The sequence below is a fragment of the Thamnophis elegans genome, chromosome 2, assembly GCF_009769535.1.
Source record: "Thamnophis elegans isolate rThaEle1 chromosome 2, rThaEle1.pri, whole genome shotgun sequence".
Lineage (NCBI taxonomy): Eukaryota > Metazoa > Chordata > Lepidosauria > Squamata > Colubridae > Thamnophis > Thamnophis elegans.
This window is the reverse complement of record NC_045542.1, coordinates 108,153,042-108,171,743: the sequence shown is the minus strand read 5'-3', so window position 1 is coordinate 108,171,743 and position 18,702 is coordinate 108,153,042. Positions and strand designations below refer to the sequence as shown.

The 18,702-nt window shown below is 34.6% G+C and overlaps 1 protein-coding gene across 1 annotated transcript in view; it reads right to left on the bottom strand.

Annotated features, from left to right (window-relative positions):
- ATP2B2 (ATPase plasma membrane Ca2+ transporting 2) overlaps nucleotides 1-18,702 on the bottom strand; it is a 275,746-nt gene that overhangs the window by 56,707 nt on the left and 200,337 nt on the right. Inside the window, exons 6-10 of the mRNA XM_032212393.1 lie at nucleotides 15,874-15,996; nucleotides 11,007-11,102; nucleotides 4,754-4,795; nucleotides 3,620-3,784; nucleotides 1,569-1,783 (exon numbers count right to left, since the gene is read on the bottom strand). Coding sequence (XP_032068284.1) covers nucleotides 1,569-1,783; nucleotides 3,620-3,784; nucleotides 4,754-4,795; nucleotides 11,007-11,102; nucleotides 15,874-15,996 — 641 coding nt within the window. The remainder of the gene's footprint in view (nucleotides 1-1,568; nucleotides 1,784-3,619; nucleotides 3,785-4,753; nucleotides 4,796-11,006; nucleotides 11,103-15,873; nucleotides 15,997-18,702) is intronic.

The following is an 18,702-nucleotide window of genomic DNA, read 5'->3' as shown; positions in this document are numbered from 1 at the left end:
ATCCAGATCCACCCTTGCATATAATATACATGTCAGGAAACCTGCACTGTAAGCAAAAGAATTCTATCCAAAGCAACTATATCTTAAATTTTTATTTAATGTTGAGAATTGTGTCAGCTGCCCTTTTTTCTCCCCTACTTTACATTAACACCATGAAGTTAAACAGTCATATAGCATTTACAGTACTGATCTTTTTTAAATACTTCTTTTTAAAGCCTCTTTTGTACAATTAACCAGTGAAACAGCTTGCCTTCAGAAGTTATGGGTTTTCCATCATTGGAGAGTTTTAAGAAGAGATTGGGCATCCGTTTGTCCAGAATGGTCTAGGGCAGTGTTTCTCAACCTTGGTGACTTGAAGTCTTCTGGGCTTCAAGTCACCAAGGTTGAGAAACACTGGTCTAGGGTCTTCTAAGCAGAGACGCTGGACTAGAAAACCTATAGGGTCCCTTCCAATTCTGTTATTTTGTTATTGTTACTATCTATCCCAAAATAAACTAAAGAAACCAGAGTGAAATCGTTAAACGGGAAGAAACGGTGTCCTGTAAGCCTTAAGCTTTTGTTATAGCCAGAACTGGTCTATGAAACTAGTCTGATACTGAATTATCTTCTATCAGAATCTTTCATGTCACATTGTCTTGAACAAGAAAAAAAACTAGTCTGGAGAACAAAATGGAGAATTGGGCCTTAAAATCCTTGAAGAAGAATCTATTTTCTGAACACATTAGAAAAATCAAGCAAACGTTGGCCATTGTGCAGCTTTTTATGACATAAAATACATCAAAGAACAGAAGGTACTCCAGCATTCAAAACAAATTGTCCTCCCTCCCACCTGCTCCCAAAAATCTCTGTAGGAGCTCCACTAACAGTTAATGGCAATGATAGAGTACAAAGTGTGCTCATCACAATAGCAAGTGCATACAGCTTCCATAACACCATTAAAAATCTTAGTTCTGTAAGTAGGTAACACAGTCTTATTCTCCTAATGAAAATCTTCATTATCACTTCTTTGCCCTTAAATATTTAAGACTAGCTCCTAGTTCAAATCAAATACATGAATATATTTTCATTTAATTTACTAAAAATATCATAGTTTTGAAAAGATTTACTGGAAAATAACATTATTCTAAGAAGAGGGGAGCATGATGGCTCAGTGGTTAAAGAAGCTGAACTTGTCAGAGGGAAAGCTGACAGCCTGGATTTGAGACCTGAGTGTTGTGCAACGGGTTGAACTCCCATTACTTGCCCCAGCTCCTGCCCACCTAGCAGTTCAAAACATGCAAATGCAAGTAGATCAATAGGTATCACTTCAGTGGGAAGGTAACAGCATTCCGTGCACCTCACCATATAGTCATGCTGGCCAAACGAACTCAGAAATGTCTTCAATGCTGTCTCCCTTTGCTAAAAAATGAAAATGAGCACTGCCCCCTAGAACTGGGCACAATTATATAGAAGAAACCTTTTCCTTTACCTTTAATATATATATATGGAAGTGGACCTTCCTCCCATATTTGGGCATACCAGGGGTTGTGACTTTAACTATATATATTAGTGTTGAGACTGCTACTTACTTTTACAGAATAAGCAAGGGAGATGGTAACTGCCAGCGGAAGTCCTTCTGGAACAGCAACTACAAGCACAGTCACACCAATAATGAAGAACTTGACAAAATACTGAACATATACAGGTGTGCATTCAGGCAGCCATGGCTTTTTCTTGACAACGAAGTTTTCAATACTAAAGTATAGTACTAAAATGATGACAGTAATTGCTGACATTACCAAACCTGGAAGAGACAAACATATTTTTTATTGTAAAAGCAATTTTTTGTGTAATGTAACAATCGTATTTTCAAAAATAAAATCTGCTCATTTATATATTACATCAGAATAGAACCTTCCTAGTCTAAGACATAGGAATGACAAAGATGCCCAGAGCCATTTTGTTACAACATGGGCAAACAAACAACAAATAAATGATGTCAGATGGGATAAATCCAAGTAATTTACTAGCCTTTCTTTGGGACATCAGAAGACACCACAGTTTAAGCCTTTAGTCTAAATTAGTTCCATCAATGCTATAATGCTTTTCTCTTATTCTTGGAGGGACTTTTTATATTAAAAGGAAATGGGGAAAAGAAAGAGAAGGTTCTAGAGCAGGGCTGTCAAACTCACGTCCCACAGGCCAGATGGGTCACGCGCTGGCCACACCACACATAGTTTAGTGAAGGAGGGGAAAGTTGCAATATGTCACATGACAATGTCGTGACAACATTAGTTTTACACTCCTGTTCTAGAGAAAGGATTATGGGAAGGGTTATAAATACCTATAAAATGGAGGAAAAATTAATGCAAGAAATATGAATTTAGTTATGCAACTGATTTCAGATGCCAGAGGTTTCTAGGGTTAAGGATGAAGATTGAAATAGCCATCAGGAACTTCAATGTAAGGAAAATTACTAGAAAAGAGGATGAGGAATTTCCCTTCTTTGAATTTCCTTCAATAACCCGGAATTTGAGGCACAGCTTTCAAAAACAGTGAGTTTTTGTGTGTGATCCAATTCCAACATTCTTAATAATGTAATAATGTTAGTAATAATGGTTTTTATCTACTCATTATCAGATTGTTAACCTTCTTACAACACCTTCTTTCTTTGTAGTTTTAATGATACACACTTTTTTCAACAAAGCATGTAATTAGCTTGCATATTTATATTCAAAGTGACATGCAAACTGCTAAATTTAAACCAAATTACTCTAGTCATTTCAAGTTTTGACCATGAAAAGTGAAAGATGGAAGATGAGTTAATTTGTAGAAATAAAGAGAACACTGTTAGATATACATATCTATGGGTCACTGAAATGTCATAACATCAGCAAAAATATAGGAATAAAGATTTATTACAACTATCATAGTTGTAATAAGAAATTTTAAAGTCTCTTCCACTATATATACTTGGTATAGTGTCTCCTTAAAAGTGCATAATACCCAAGTTTAAGAACACTGATATATTCAATATACAATTGGAAAAAAATGCTATGCTCATATCAAATGGTGTATAGATGTCTTCATGCTGCCTTCAAGATTTTTATTATTTCTTTGCACTGAGTTTCATTTTATAGTGTGAGTTGTTTCATATTTGAACTGCTTTTAATTTGAAACAACCTGTTTTGAACAGAAAAAGGATATTTCAAATTTGGGACATGTTGCAAATCCCTGCTATGGCCAATTGCTAATTTGACCCATTTTTGTGCAATAATAAAAGATAAAATGTTTATAATTATAATTGCACATTCCAGATGCAATGGGGAAGAGAAGAAAGATTTTTTTCTCTTGTGGATAGTAAGAATAGTTTTGTTGTAAATTGTGGTTTGATGATGATTAATAAATCAAAGTTGTTTGAATGTACACATCATGATACTTACAAACCATATTTATTCTTTATGTATCAATCTAAAACCAAACAAATATACTTTGATTTAGCAGCACGTGTGAACTAATAGTATGTTAGATAGTTGATGATTTGCTCTCTCAAATTTTCTAGGACAGTTTTAACATCAAAACTCAGAACACTACTCTAATACAGTTTTCCACTTATGTATAGTATCCATGTGCATCTTACCTGCTTTGCCTATTTGGACAGCCAATTTAGTTAGCTTTCCTTGGAGGACAGATTTCTCTTTCTTAGGCATGTTGGCTTTCCTCTTGTCTTTATCATCTCTCTCTCCACCTTCAGCACTCTTGAGTGGCTGCATCTCCATTGCAGCTGCCCCATCCTGCTGTTTGGCTTAAATACAAAGCAGTATTTGGGGGGATTATAAATTCCTTTAAAAAGCTAAGAATCAGGATTATAATTTTAATAGGATTATAAATAACCATTACTGATTCTTCATACTATAAAGAACTTTGAATATAAGATCTTTTGCTACTTTAACTTCAGCCTGGACAATTAATCTATGCAGTTAATCTATGCATTCAGCTGCAGACTGAGTAATCATACATTATTAAATAAAAATATACTTTTACTACTTTTTACAATAATTGTGTATATTTACAATTGCATACTCATAAATCTACCATTTCTCCAACAGTGCTATAGTGTTTCATGGTATGTTTTGAATTTATACAGCGTTTCTATATGAATTAAAAAGAATTTAACATTTTTAGTTTATATAGTTTTTTAATTTATTATGATTCTAAGCTGCCCAGAGTTATCTTGAGGAAAAATGAGCAACCTATAAATTCTACAAATAATAAAATAAAATTTTTCTCCATGACAGTCAGAAAGTGGACTGAATCTATGGCATATATAAAAAGGTCTATGAAGAAGGTTTTTTCTTTGGTTTAAAAAGTATAATTTAGACATAGTATATTAAATGCATGTTTATAGATCATAGATTTTGAACAGACAGATGATAAAGGAAATACTGTCACATACTTGCTGAAAAAATTAGGAAACTGAATATATGCAATCCGGTCTTTCAATTCCAGGCTGTATGCATACATGTGCATGTTTATGATTGTGTGTCAGTAATGGTATCCTATTATCTTCACTACCGGTTCGGTAGCGGGAGTCCACGCATCCATGTGCTCGCTTCACTCGCTACACACACTGAAGGTGTGTGTAGCATCAGGAAAGACTGACAGTTTGTGAATACTTGGTATTTACCCCAGCCCCAACTCCCAATTTGAACCTCACTAATATTCTGCTCTCTAAAGTAATTTTAACAATCTCCCTTCATATAAAGAACATTACCTTTATTCTGGCTGTTTTCCATATTCCCATCCTGCATTTTGCCTACATGATGAAAATTGTAGCAGACAAAAAAAAAATCAACAAACAAACAAAAAAACAAAAAACAACACAATAAACAATCAGTACACAGAAAGAGCATGAGAAGGACAAAATTTAAATTTAAAAAGCAATAAAAAGTATGATCATGTTTTAAATAAAATGTAATGCCCATTGAGTTATTTATATGCACAAATGATCTTCCTGGACAAAATTTTGCAACTACATTAATACATTTGCCACTGAAGACTTCCCCATCAATTATGTATTAATAACAGTCATACATATTTTAAGGCAGTATGGGTTGTACAGGGCGGGGCATAACCTTTTCCTAGGGGGTCACAGCAAGATCGACAGCAGTTTACAACTTCCGCGACACCTCATTTTAAAGCCCATAAAAAACTGAATTGAATGAGCTATTAAATGTTAAATTTGCTTTAAGAATGGCTGGAAAATTCGATTCGGAAGAACAAAGGATCATTGACAGAATAAAATGCATTGCCTTTCGAGAGGCTCGCGATGCTGGAGCCAGATCTCAATTCGCCAGATCTCAATCCAGCAGAGAACATTGGGGCCATAATTAAGGATGAAGTGGAAGCTCTGATGATTCAGGAGCAAGGTCAAAATCGATATTCGGTTGAAACTTTGAGAATGAATTTGGAAACTGTGTTGAAAAATCTGGAAAATCGAACGGAACTGTTTGAAGATTTGTTGTGTTCTTATCCACCTCGTTTGAATGCTGTTCGAAGGGCTAATGGTGGTCATACTGACTATTAAATCGTGTCAATAAACTCAGTTTTTGATGGGCTTTCGAATGGTGTATGAATTATTTGTGTTGTTATTACAAGTGTTGCTGTGACCCCCTAGGAAAAGGTTATGCCCCGCCCTGTACAACTCAGCACCTAAATTAATCATTCCAAAGTATCCAAAGAGGTGTTTTTCAACAGCAGCGGGGGAAGGGGGAAGCAAAGGGCAATAAACCAATGAAAGCAGCATCATGACGCAAACTCCCATAATGCCCCAAAGAAGCATATTCTCACTTCTGTCATTCTGACCAAGTACTGAGATCTTATGGGTGCCATTTTTCAAATGTTTCATACTGGTAGTTATGCAGAGTCTCCTATACTGGGTGTCTTATGGTAACCAACTTTTAAGAAGCTTTCTGTACGATTTTAAATGTATCATATTATAAAGGAGCTTGTAATGTATTTTAAGGACCTGGAACGGTTTGTCATCTTCTGCTGCTTCCTAATCCAGGGGTGTAATAGGATAGATTCAATAAGGATTGACATAAATTTCAGAGAAAAATTTAATCATCTAATCTAATCTAGGACCAATTTAGTGTGGTGGTTAAGGTAACAAGCTCGAGAATGGGGTATTGTTAATTCCATGCCTGCCTTAGAAACCATCTGAGTGACCTTCGACCACTTACTCTCTCTCAGCCCTATGTGAACATATTCTGAAATCTTGTCAGGAAAACTGCAGATGCTTGTCCAGGCAGTCCCCAGAAGTCAATATAATTATAATAAGATGGTTTGTAATCAATACCAACTTATGGTTTTTAAGTCTCTTTATCAGCTAGAAGCCTGGGACTACAACGCTCATGTGGCTTAGATTTCTGACCTAGCCATAGTTCATCCCTCTTAATACAGAGCTTTAGTGTCATTTTAAAGATGATTTTTTTTCAAAAATTGAAAAAAAGATAACAGGCCCAGTGGCTTGTTCTGACATCTGAAGAGTAAATAGGCTACTAAAAGCATTTCATAGATATTCTCTCCAGGCTCATAAAATGAACATTTTTCTTCTGGAATATAAGTGTAGAAGGCATAAGAAAAAAAAATACCTCAATTTTGTCCCCCAACATTCAAGTTCCCTTTCTTTTGAATGTATTCAGAATACAAGTAAAATGTTCAAAGCAGCCACAATAATTTCCAGGTCATGCTGCCTGGTGCTCATCCGTTCCTAAATACTGATAACTCCTAGGGCTGCACTTTGCAGAGAAATCCTTTGCTAATTTTTTCAGTTCAGAAAGCTCTGCTAAAGTTTCAACAATTGCAGAACAAAAATTACTGATCAAATTCTACATGGGAAGCTCAAAGACCATAAAGCTTTTAGTCCACAACAAAATCTAGGCATTGCCTCAGACTAATAAAAATTAACATTTTAAAAAGTATTTTGTTAAATGGTAGAAATAGTACCGTATTAAAAGATATAAATGCTAAAAATACTAGTAGTATTTCTAATATATAATTTCCAGCCTCTTTGTTTATGCTTTTTTAATGATATTTAATTGTAGTTTGAAACGTAACATAAACAAAGTTTGTTATGGACATAGTATTACAATATGCAAATCTAATAGGTCTAGGTATTTATGACAAATCAGATTATATCATATGATTAGTGAGATTATACATGGCAAAATAATCCAAAATATTGACTTAATGTTTAGAAGAACAAAATTCATTAAAATTTCTGATCTTTATTGATTGATGTGAAATAACTAAGGACATTTGAAATAACAAAATTCCTGCAAAGGAAATAAAAGGAAAGGAAATAAATTTCAAACTTCAATTCAGTATAGAAAAGTGTTTGGTAATTCACAAATCATTCCACATTGATTTCAGCAATTCACTGTAACTTCATTGTCATTCCTTTACATCCATCCTCCCCCTCCCCCGGAATGAATACAAACTCTCAAATAGTATCTTTTAATATGTACTTTTCGAAAATAGTTTTGTCATGAATTTGTAATAAGGAATTGCATGTAATGTTGACATTAGCAAGGAATCCTTCATGTCCAATTAATTATTGTAAAACTGATTTACTATTGTTTAACCATTATAATTATTTGTCTGAAATGAGCAAATTCATATAATAGAAATTATATAAATAAATACATAAATTCTTTACAATTACCACAAACTCAAATTAAACTCTTTTCTGTAATGAAAATATGGCGCCTATTTTTTAAAAGTTCTTTTAAATGTTTTATATCCATTATTCATGGAGAATACCTTTATTGTATATACAATTACCAAAAATGATTTCATGTTCTTTCTTCAGAAAAGGAAATATTATAATATTGCCATGTGTTAAAATATTGGCATACAAAATCCTTCAGCATTAAATCCTTAGAATGGAGGAAAATGTCCACCAGGGTTTAGTTATGTCTAATTATTTTAAACATCTTAACCTGATATTTTATAATCTACTTTTTATTGCATTTAAACTACAATTTAAGCATCTTTTTCTCAAGATTTTTCTTCTTCACTGAAATAGTAAGAGATGGAGCCTCTGAATTTCTCTGAATTCTTGAGACACCAAATCAAGCAAGAATTCATTAACATTCAGACAGGTCCTCCAGAATGGCATCAGACATAATAGCTGAAAATATCTTTTTTCTCTGGCTGGGATTACTATGGAAAAAATGTTTTTATTTTAAAAAGAAAAAACTTAGCCAAGATTATGGGGGCTTCTGTCTCCTGGCTCTCTTCACTAGAGAGCTTATCTTGCCATGGTTTTTCACTGCCAACCTGTCACAACTGACTTCTCTTAAAAGCTTCAAGTACCTATAGAATGAGAAAGGCACGTCTACAAGCCACACATTTTTATGCTTGCAATATAGTGTTTACACCTTAGTCTATAGATTGCTTTGGTGGATATGACTTCTTTCAATTCCACGTTATCTATTACAAGGCTTAGTCTTAACAGTCTTAATGTGTTAAGATCTCACACTTTATTATACAATAATAATTTGGACATTTCAACACAGCCAGAGTTTTACACTGTACTTTCCTAGATGCAAAGAAAAATGTCTGAATACTAGTTTTGTCTGGTGAAAGGGGAAGCAAAATAAATAGCAGATGTAGGCTAGAATTTAGTTAAAATCTAATTACTATGTAAAGCATTTTCAGATTAATGTTCTACACAAAAAGAGTGTCCCAATATCCCTGCTCATTCACCCAGACACTGTATGACCCAGGCCTTTGGCAGCCCCCAGCCAATATGGTGATGGGCAGCAATGGTGGTGCTGAGGGGATGACTGAAGGGGCTGTGTGGGGGCAGCATGCAATAGAATTGGTGGCAGGCTGGGGGAGAGAGAAAGAGATATGGGGATGTACAGCTGCTGGCATTGTGGGGGGAAGGAGACGGTGTGAGGCTGCTGGCATTGCGGGGGAATGTAGTGGGGGAGAGTCGAACTGTCCATTTGGTGTCAGGCTGGCAGGATCAGGTGGCTTCCAATTTTCACCACCCCACTCCGATATTGTCTCTGTGCCTGGACTCTGGTCTGATGCCAACAGGCAGTTTGGCTGCCCTCCCAGCATGCCATCACCTTCCCCCCCCCCACAATGCCACCACTGCACCTCTTGATCTCTCTTCCAGCCTGCCACCAATTGTTTTGCATGCTGACCCACCACAGCCCCCTCAATCATCTCCTCAGCACCAGCACTGCCACCCACCACCCAATTGGCTGGGGGCTGTTTGCCAAGTGCAGCCAAAGGCCCAGGTCTGGGCAAATGAGTAGGGAGGAAGGGCCAGGAGCGGAGGGCAGAGGTCCATTGTCTGTGGAGAATGGCCAGTGGAAGGCCAGCAGAGGAAGAAAGCTGGCTGTAAATCAGCTGAGGTGGATGGCTGGGGTCAAAGGCCAAGGGTCAGTGCCAAAACATCCCATTCTGATGTAAATATTTTAAATATAGAATGTTGCAAAGAAGACTGTAATATGTTTTAAATTACACACATTTCAGGTTTGCACAAGGTCTTCTGCTACTCCATAATCCAGGGGAGAATTAGAATTAACTCATTAAGGTTGTCATGAAATTCAGAGAAGAACTAAAATAGGCAGAGCTTATCTCAAAATATGCACTTATCACAATAGCCTTTCCTCACACTTCTTCCACTTGCTATGATAAATATAATTAACATAATACAACACAAAACAACATAACACAACATAAATAAATGAGAATCAAGGGGGTGTAGTGGTTAAGCACCATGTTAGGAACCAGACATAGGCCCAAAACCACAGGGATGATTCACTGAGTCACATTCAGTCACTGGAAGAAGGCAAGAATAAACTATTTCTGAAATCTTGTCAATGGATATAATCTGATACTAGCATCACCTAAGTATTCAACTTACCATTTACATCTCATGACTAAATTGAAACTAATGCTTTGAATGTCTTCCTTTTTTGCCATTTTTGTTTTGTTTTTGAGGCAGAGGAAACATCAGCTTAAAGAAAAATATAGGATATATACTTACCCACAATTTTTTTGCCCCTATTTTTTGCCCTTGGTAAAATTCAATTAGATCAATATCCAGGTTTATGGATCTATGCTTTTATTATTAAGAGTATCAGCCATAATGTTGATGCCAAAGAATAAAATGAAGAATAAAAATATTTCACAATATACAAATATTTCATCTAAATCTCAGATTAAAATTCCCCATTCACGCTTACATTTATTTCCTTATATGGAATTTATAATATGAACATGCTAAGAAATGAAGAAGCAGGTCAAAGACACATTCCAAATTTCAAAAATAAAGATTTTTTTTTCAAAGGAGGAAAAATGCATGAAACCATATTCAAGCCACCTGGATAACTTATAAAATATGTTACACTGGCATCATAATCTATGGAAAATGCTTAACTTGGTGCTGAGAAAAATTGGTGGGACAATACAATGAAGTGCATTAATACTATTTGTGCATTAATACTATTTGTGTTTAAGCCAAATTCCTGATCACAGGAAGATTATTTTCCCAAAGCTACATTGAGACCATGAATGCTTATGAGAGCGCCACTTTGGAAAAATAGAATGAGAAACAAAATAGACAATCATGCCATCTTTCAAGTATGGATTGGGAAGCATGGAAACAACAGTTTGATGCTGAAAACCTTTACAAGGAGAAAACTGATTTGAAATATACTTGAAGATGGTCTTTAAAATCTGATTCAACAATAAAAGTCCTTAATTCCTACTTGAGTCTGATTTGAAAAGATTCCTAGGTTCCTAGTTGTTCTGGTCCCAGTGTTCCATGAGTGAGAAATTTGGCTGGCTATAAAGTATTGGCTGTGTGGCATCTCTTATAAGCTCTCACCCAGTAACCGCATGCACATCCCACATCTGTGCAGTTCAGGAGAGAAAGCGGGAAGCTGATAGAGTTGAGAGAAATTGTTCAAATAAAAACAATCCCGGTGTTCTTAACGTACCATTGACTAAGCTGGTATTTGCATTATCAGTGGCAATTGCACTTGCTGCCCCATCTGTAGTTGAAGGAGGATGGAAGGAGGAATGGGAAGAATCTACTGAGTAATAATGAATAAAAGAAAAAAAGAAAAATAATAATAATATGAACAAATTCACATGACAGAAACATTTATGGACTAATGTGGCTTTATTTTTTTTCCAAAACATAGTTGTTTTAAAGTAAGCAACATAATGTCTAGAAATGAATGCTATTACAAGAATGTTACAGAAGTGGAGAACAAAAACTCATACATGGAATATTATATATAAAAGGAAATGTGAAAGACATTTAACAGGGTTAACAAACTTTAACAAAGTTGGTGAGAAACTGACTTTACATAGTACTTCTAATGCCTTTGTTCCACTATGCAGACATTCTTATGTTACATTTTTTAAAAACTGAAGGAAAAATACTTTTAAAAAATTCTGCATTCATAAAAACCATCTATCTATAAATGATAGATTATATTTTAAACTATACTAAAATATCTCAATATCCATAATTAATATACTAAAAATCCATCTGAAAAATACCCTATTTAAAACCCCTGATTTATTAATAAGGAACCATTTTCAGTGCTAAACCTGATAGTGTTTTTTGAAAACTCGAGAGAACATCCACTAATGATGTTTGATGTTCCCTTTATAGTCTTGTTTCAGAAAAAAAAACAAGTTCATTATAATATTGTTTGATGTTTACAGGAGATGATGACAGGAGATAAATCACAAGCCAAAAATTGTCAGCAGTTTTCTTTACAAAAAGTGGAACAGGACAAGCAAGAAGTTCTTACACCAAACAAAAAAAACCCCACAAAAGTTTCCTACTGATTTTGTACTGATTGAAGGTGAAGCTGTACTGAAACTGAATTAATTATCCAACATGAAAACCTTTTCTGAAGTAAAGGTTCTTTACTTCAGAAAGTCTCTTCTGCTGTTATCTGCGTTTTATTTGTTTTCTATTATGGTTGATCTTCCCAAACATACTGTACTGAAAAATGCAAATGCTAAGGGAAAATTTCTTGTTTTCCGTATGTATTTTTAGTTTCCTTTTAATGTCATGCAAATAATATCTAGACCAGCATCTGATTTAACAGATAAGAGATTCAGTTCTTAGTTTATCTATTCCAGTTTTAAGTATTTAAGATTAAGAATGCATGTTGGAGTCCCAGCCGACATTAATTTTTATCAACTTCCCAAAAAGGCACATCCTTTTGTTGTCTTGGGCTGCACATTTTAAAGTCTATTTTTAATCACAGACAGCAGGGGACATAGTGATATTATCAGAACCACAGTGAGCCCAGGGTTTTCAAACATTTATAGATTTTGACTTTGTTTTAAAACAAAATTAAAATAAGTGCATTATATCTATTAAATGTGTTAACCTATTTCTTTTGATGCCTAAGTTTTATATATGAATTACATGCATGCTATTCTCACTTTTTTAAAAGGACAGATTGCCTGCCCCATAATTCTAAAACCTAAACTGTTGAGCTGAGGTTCCTGCCCCTAGTCCTGTAGGAATATATTGGGGAAAGCTGTGTGAACAGAGATAATAGTCCGTCTTGGGATAGAATATTGTGAAACTTGGGACCATTAAAGAAGTGTTTTTACTCTTTAGATTATTATGTTACTGAATCTTCTGAAGGTCAGATGTGGCAACAACCAAAAGCATATATGGAAAGCTACTGGAGTTTCATGTCTATGTGTCTTGAGACAATGGTATTTTTTTTGAACAGAAGTCAATAAGCAGTATAGTGTCATCTACTTAGAAACAACAGGAGGAAACAAGCTTTGGAAGTAGGTCATTGTACATTATGGGAGGTAAGATATTATACTTGACAGGCATGTGGTCTGATCATCATTAAGTTCTCAGCCTGTTTATTCCATTATAATCACCCTTTTCTTGGCAGATAAGGTTGGTGGTCATGGCAGATAAAGTTTATATGCCTGCTTTAAGGAAGCTTCCTGTGCATGCATTTTATTTATCCAATTTCCAGGCACCTCATCTTTCTATTAGTTTTGCTGTGCTACAAAACATGTACATGTAACAAAAGGTAAATGAAAATTTAAAAATGGCAAATTCATACGTTAAGCTGGCTTTTCCAAAGATTTGCCATACAGCCAGAAAACAGTGAATAAAAATGGGGATTAAAAAATAGCACACATTTATTATTTATTTTCATTCAAATTAAATAGCAAAAGGGGTTTTCTGAAGTATACACTCAAGTCTTTTTTATCTCTCAGCCATTGGGAGGAAAGTCCCATTAAAAGCTGATTTTTTTTCTCCTGTTGAACAGTATGTTTCTTATTCTCTCTGGAAGCTGATGCCCATCTTCCTGTAATCATATTGCATGATGATTTTTGCAAAATGTTAATGAGGAAGAAAGACATACATCACAGGAAACTGAAACACAGACACAGACTTTTGGAAAACTTGAAGCATATATACAATGAATGCATGTCCTTAGAGACCAGGGACATAAACTAATGACTCCCATTTTTCACAAATTCATGCTGGAAGCATACCAAGGTCCTATTTAAAGGAATAATGTATGGACAGAAGTTCTTGCAGGACAACAGCTATTGGAGGCTTTCTTGAATGAACCTGCAGTCATTCATAGCAATGAATGTTAAAAGCTTGTTAAATGTTTTATCTGACATGTAATAATGTCTTATGAAAGCTATATGAACAACATGACTCCTATTTTTTAACCTCTTCTTCAACTGACAGAATAAACTGGCAAATTATTATTTAAAATAGGACAAGGGAGAACTATGCTTAAAAGATAGTTGTGAAAAATAAAAAAGATCTTCTCATAGCAAAACAGGCATAAAGTTTGCAGATACTGGCAAACTAAGGCAAGTAAGATTGTTTGGTTCTTTATATAGTTCCATTTTTATCTATTTCTATTTAAAATACCTAAACAGCAAGTCTTAGTCACCCATACTTTTGGAGAAAATTGCTTTCTAACTCATGCTAGTGTTCTATCCTGACATCGTTCTTAGCAAAAATTGATACAAGAAATGATAAAACTGATAACAATTTTATGATATTCTGTTTTGTGGGAACTGTATTTATCATTAGTATTTATTCTCAGTTAAAGCTTAGAAACTCTGGAATATATTTTCTTAAATTCAAACAAAATCAGTAAGTGGTCCCTATTTTTCTACTTGCATTTTTACGTGCTTTCGAACTGCTAGGTTGGCATATAATCTTGTGTGTGTGTGTGTGTGTGTGTGTAATATACTATAGTTGTTTCTTTTAAAATAATTTTATCCTCCTTTATATGTAAGGAGGCTATATTTCCTTGGGAAGAAGATCCAGCAATCTCAAAAGGATTTCTGAACAGAAATACTAGAGCTGGGATTCAGTGTGAAGTAGTGAACAAAAATAGATGTTTATAGATGATCTAACCACAGGGGCATTATAGCTCAGGTGTATTTAAGACTGTTTGTAATAGGCACAGAACAAACTTTTATGAAAGAAGAATGAGTTTCTCAATAATATCGTTATTAATAAACTAGTCATAAAGAAGAAAAATATTTAAATGAGAAAATCACTGGATATTTGTAAAGAAGACCATTAGCCAAATCTCACAACAGTAGTGTAAGTTATTATTTTATTCAAAACCTACAGTAGTTTAAAGAAATTGGGAAGGAAAATAATAATAGTAATCCCAGAAGAAAGCAATGGTGAACTCCTTCAGTACTGTTGCCAAGGAAACTGCATAGTTGTGTCCACATAGTCAACTCAGGGATAGCTTTATTTTTAGGGTAAAAAGATTTGGCTTTTTGGGCTGGAGATTAAAGTGATTGTCACATAACTTCCCATGGATCAAGTCAGCTTTTTTTCCAAGAAACTTGCCATGTGGGAAATATTCTTAGCTTGCCTGTAGATATTTTATTAGGTCTAAATGTTCATTTCCATGGATAGAAGCATTTTCCATTCATAGAAGGAGCCTCAGTGGCCCAGTGGAGTGCAGTACTGTAGGCTACTTCTGCTGACTGACTGCTGACTGCAATTTGGCAGTTTAAATCCCACCCTTCCGAGGTGGGTAAAATGAAGACCCAGATTGTTGAGGGCAATATGCTGACTCTATAAACTGCTTAAAGAATGCTGTAAAGCAATGTAAAGCAATGTAAAGCAGTATATAATTGTAAGTGCTATTGCTACTGCTATTAGAGTCACATAACCATTTATCCATGAAGGAATCCTTCTTCTTTTCATGGAACTGAATATTTGAATCTAACTCTGTTTTGCAAACTTAAACTAATTCATGTTAGCTATGAAAGACATAAGTCACACATGACTCTTAATCTCTATGCTCCTGGCAAGTAGATGAAACCTCTAAAATAAAAATCATGAGCAATAAAATATGATAAAACTTTAAATAAGTAGGGTTTTAAATTAAAAAGTTAAATATACTTCAATTTATGTTTCACAATTTGATGTTACAATTCAATTTCTTCAAATGAAAGAATTATTATAGTGATAATTTATTTTTAATGAAGCAATGAACTTATCATTCATTATACAACTTCAATTTGTAATGAATTTGGGATATATTAATACAGAATGAATCTTGCAAAGAAGTATAGCTAATTTAAGATCACATTCGCTTCTCGTATTTTAAACCATCCATACTAAATGTTCAAAATATCCAATGCACACATGGTTCAAGCAACTCACAGCCCTTAAAAATCAGGACTAAATTCATTGGACTAAATTACAATAACATAAATTCAAGTATTCCTATATAATAAATTTGAATATTGTGCTTATGTTATAAATATAGATATTATTTGAGAATATTTTGGGTGAATTTGTACCTTTTTTATCTTTTTTTTCCTCTTCCTCTCCAGCACCTAGTAGAGTAAAGATGATGCCTGTTTGGGAATTAACTCCCACTGCAGTTACCAGCATTCTTCCTGAGCCTTCCATGACATGGGTACCTAAAAAGATATTTAAAATATAGATATTAATAATCAGTATATTAAAGCTATTAGCTTAGGATAAAAAGTTACAGCCTGGCACTCTCCAAACTTGGATGTTTTCTTGTAAACATTTCATAACCAAATTAAGTAACATCACCCATGCTATTAGCTTGGTACTAGTTTGGTAAAGAGACACCTGCAGGAAAACACCCAACCTCAGAGAGGAAGAGGACTCTACAGTTCAACCCTGACCTACAAATATTCTCTTGTATTGATAAAGTTACTGTTAGACACACTGAATTGTGGCCTACATTCCACTTCTGAGAGCAAAAGACATAGCTAACGTACAATCTCACAGAAGATATTGGGTATCTTTGTTTATTGCATTTAAAAAATGAGGCTAATAATGACATGCTTGCTGTATAAAAGTATTAAGATCACAAGGAATTTCTACTATGCAAGCCCTGTTCTTTTTTAGTTGAGTAAAAGGCAACATGACAGAATTGGCTAGATTTCCCTTAGATACTAAAATTTAGAGTCATTCAAGCTTAAAGAAATGGGAGAATTTATTCTCACAGCACTTATGCAATTCACAAATAGACATATTACAGTTTAGCACTCTAGACAAATTCATGGAGGATACAGCTACAAATAGTTTCTGGACATCCTAAAAATATCTCCTTCCAGGATCAGGAAAGCACACTTTTGAAGAAAAATTGCATAGTGCAATGAAAGAGGACCAAACTTATACTTAATGCTGATAGGTCATTGATCTGAATTATTTTTTGTCTCTTGTTATGCAATTACGGTATTTTCATATACTGCTTTGGAATAAAGTCTTAAGTACTCATATTGATGTAATAATTACTTCCAAATCCAGAAGTACCTGTTACCCAACCCCCTGGACTGGATCTAGAACAATGTGTTTGCTTTTTAATGAACACACAAAACCAAGTGTGTTGCAGGAAATGGTTCTAACAAAATCTGAGGATAAAGTCAACTCATGAGCACCAGACTGCTGTACCGACTGAACAAAACTAAAGACAGAAACCTCATTTCTCATAAGTAGATTAGTCATGGCCAAGTGTGTGGGAAAAGATTGCTAACTGTAATCCATTTCCTAACATAGCCAAGTAAGACTCCAACAATCCTGCTGATTAAGAATGGTCAACCTGAAGATAAGAATCTTTGATTCAAAGAATCTTTGATTCTCTTTTCATTTCAAAGGGGCTGACCAGTGGTGGGATTCAAACAATTTAACAACCGCTTCTCTACCCTAATGATTTCTTCCAACAACCAGTTCACCAAACTGCTCAGAAAGTTAACAACCGGTTCTCCCAAAGTGATGCGAACTGGCTAAATCCCACCACTGGGGCTGACATAAAGGAATTTTTAGTTTCTGCTTATTGTATACCAATCATTAAGTTTCACGTAAGCAAAGCCATGGAATTTTTAATTCTCCCTCCTATAATAAAAGTCCAGGGCTAATCCACCCTTTCTCTGTGTAAGAGTCAAGAGCACTCAGCTCATGATACCAGCAATTCCTGATTCTCTCCTATGACAAATACATACTGGGATATAAAAGTAGTAGACAAATAAATACCAATCTTTGCATTTTATTTAAATAAGTCCAAAAAGGAATAGAAAAACAGTTTTTAGAATTAGCTAGCTAGAATTAGTGCAGAAGAGTGTTTATGCAAGAAAGAATAAACATTCTTATAACACAAAGCAATTGCTATAATGCACAGTAGAGATTTCCTGCTTTACATATACATAGTAAGACAAGAAGAACTCAATACTAACATACTGAAATTGATACATAAATTAAACCAATCATGCCTAGAAGTGAATACAAATGTAAGCAAGTGTTATCTTAAAGTGTTCCGTGAATCCAAAATATATCCTAGGTGAAATGAATTTGAATATAAGTATGTCCTAGGTTTGAAGCCTGCTGTAATGCTTCTATTTAGCAAGAATCCAATACTGGAATACTTTCTGCTGAAAAATCAAATGCGAATTTTAGTTGTTTTTTCTCCGGGCAGTGACTGACCTGATTCCTTAAAATAGCTGCATTTTTATTCATTTTTAAAAGAAAATTAATAAAGCATGATGTCCACCAGTGCTTTCTTCACTTCTGAACAAACACAGGTTTCTTTTTTCCTTTCCTTCTTTTCCTGTTTTTCTGATTCTTTTTATTTAGATGCAGAGAGTTAGAGTCAAGTAAAACATTACTATGATATTTCTCAGGCAACAAATCAACATTTGTCTGATAATTCATGTTTTTGAGCATTCTTCTCGCCTGTAAAACAGTCCTTAGAAGGAGTAAATTGCAAGGAAGAAGCAGAATATTTTTACTCAGATAGGTTTCTTTTTGCAATCCAGGAATATGTAATATCCATTTTGCAATAGAGCTATTGTCTCTTTTTCATGTCTACCACAGATTTCCCACATGTCCTTAGAAAAGTGCTTTTCTCTTATATTGGCAATAACAGCAATAGATGGCATTCTTATAATCCCATAAGAAGTTGAATGCTGTTTGGGACCACAGATACCATCAGTATTGAAAAGACCACAGGATGCATAGACTCACATATCACTTTCCCTTACTTGCTTACACATTCCACTTTTGCAGATGTAGAAGCAGTATCCAGGAAGAGCTTATGACAGATACGGTACCATATTGAGGTCTACTACAGTGTGTTATGAATGATTATATGTTGGATT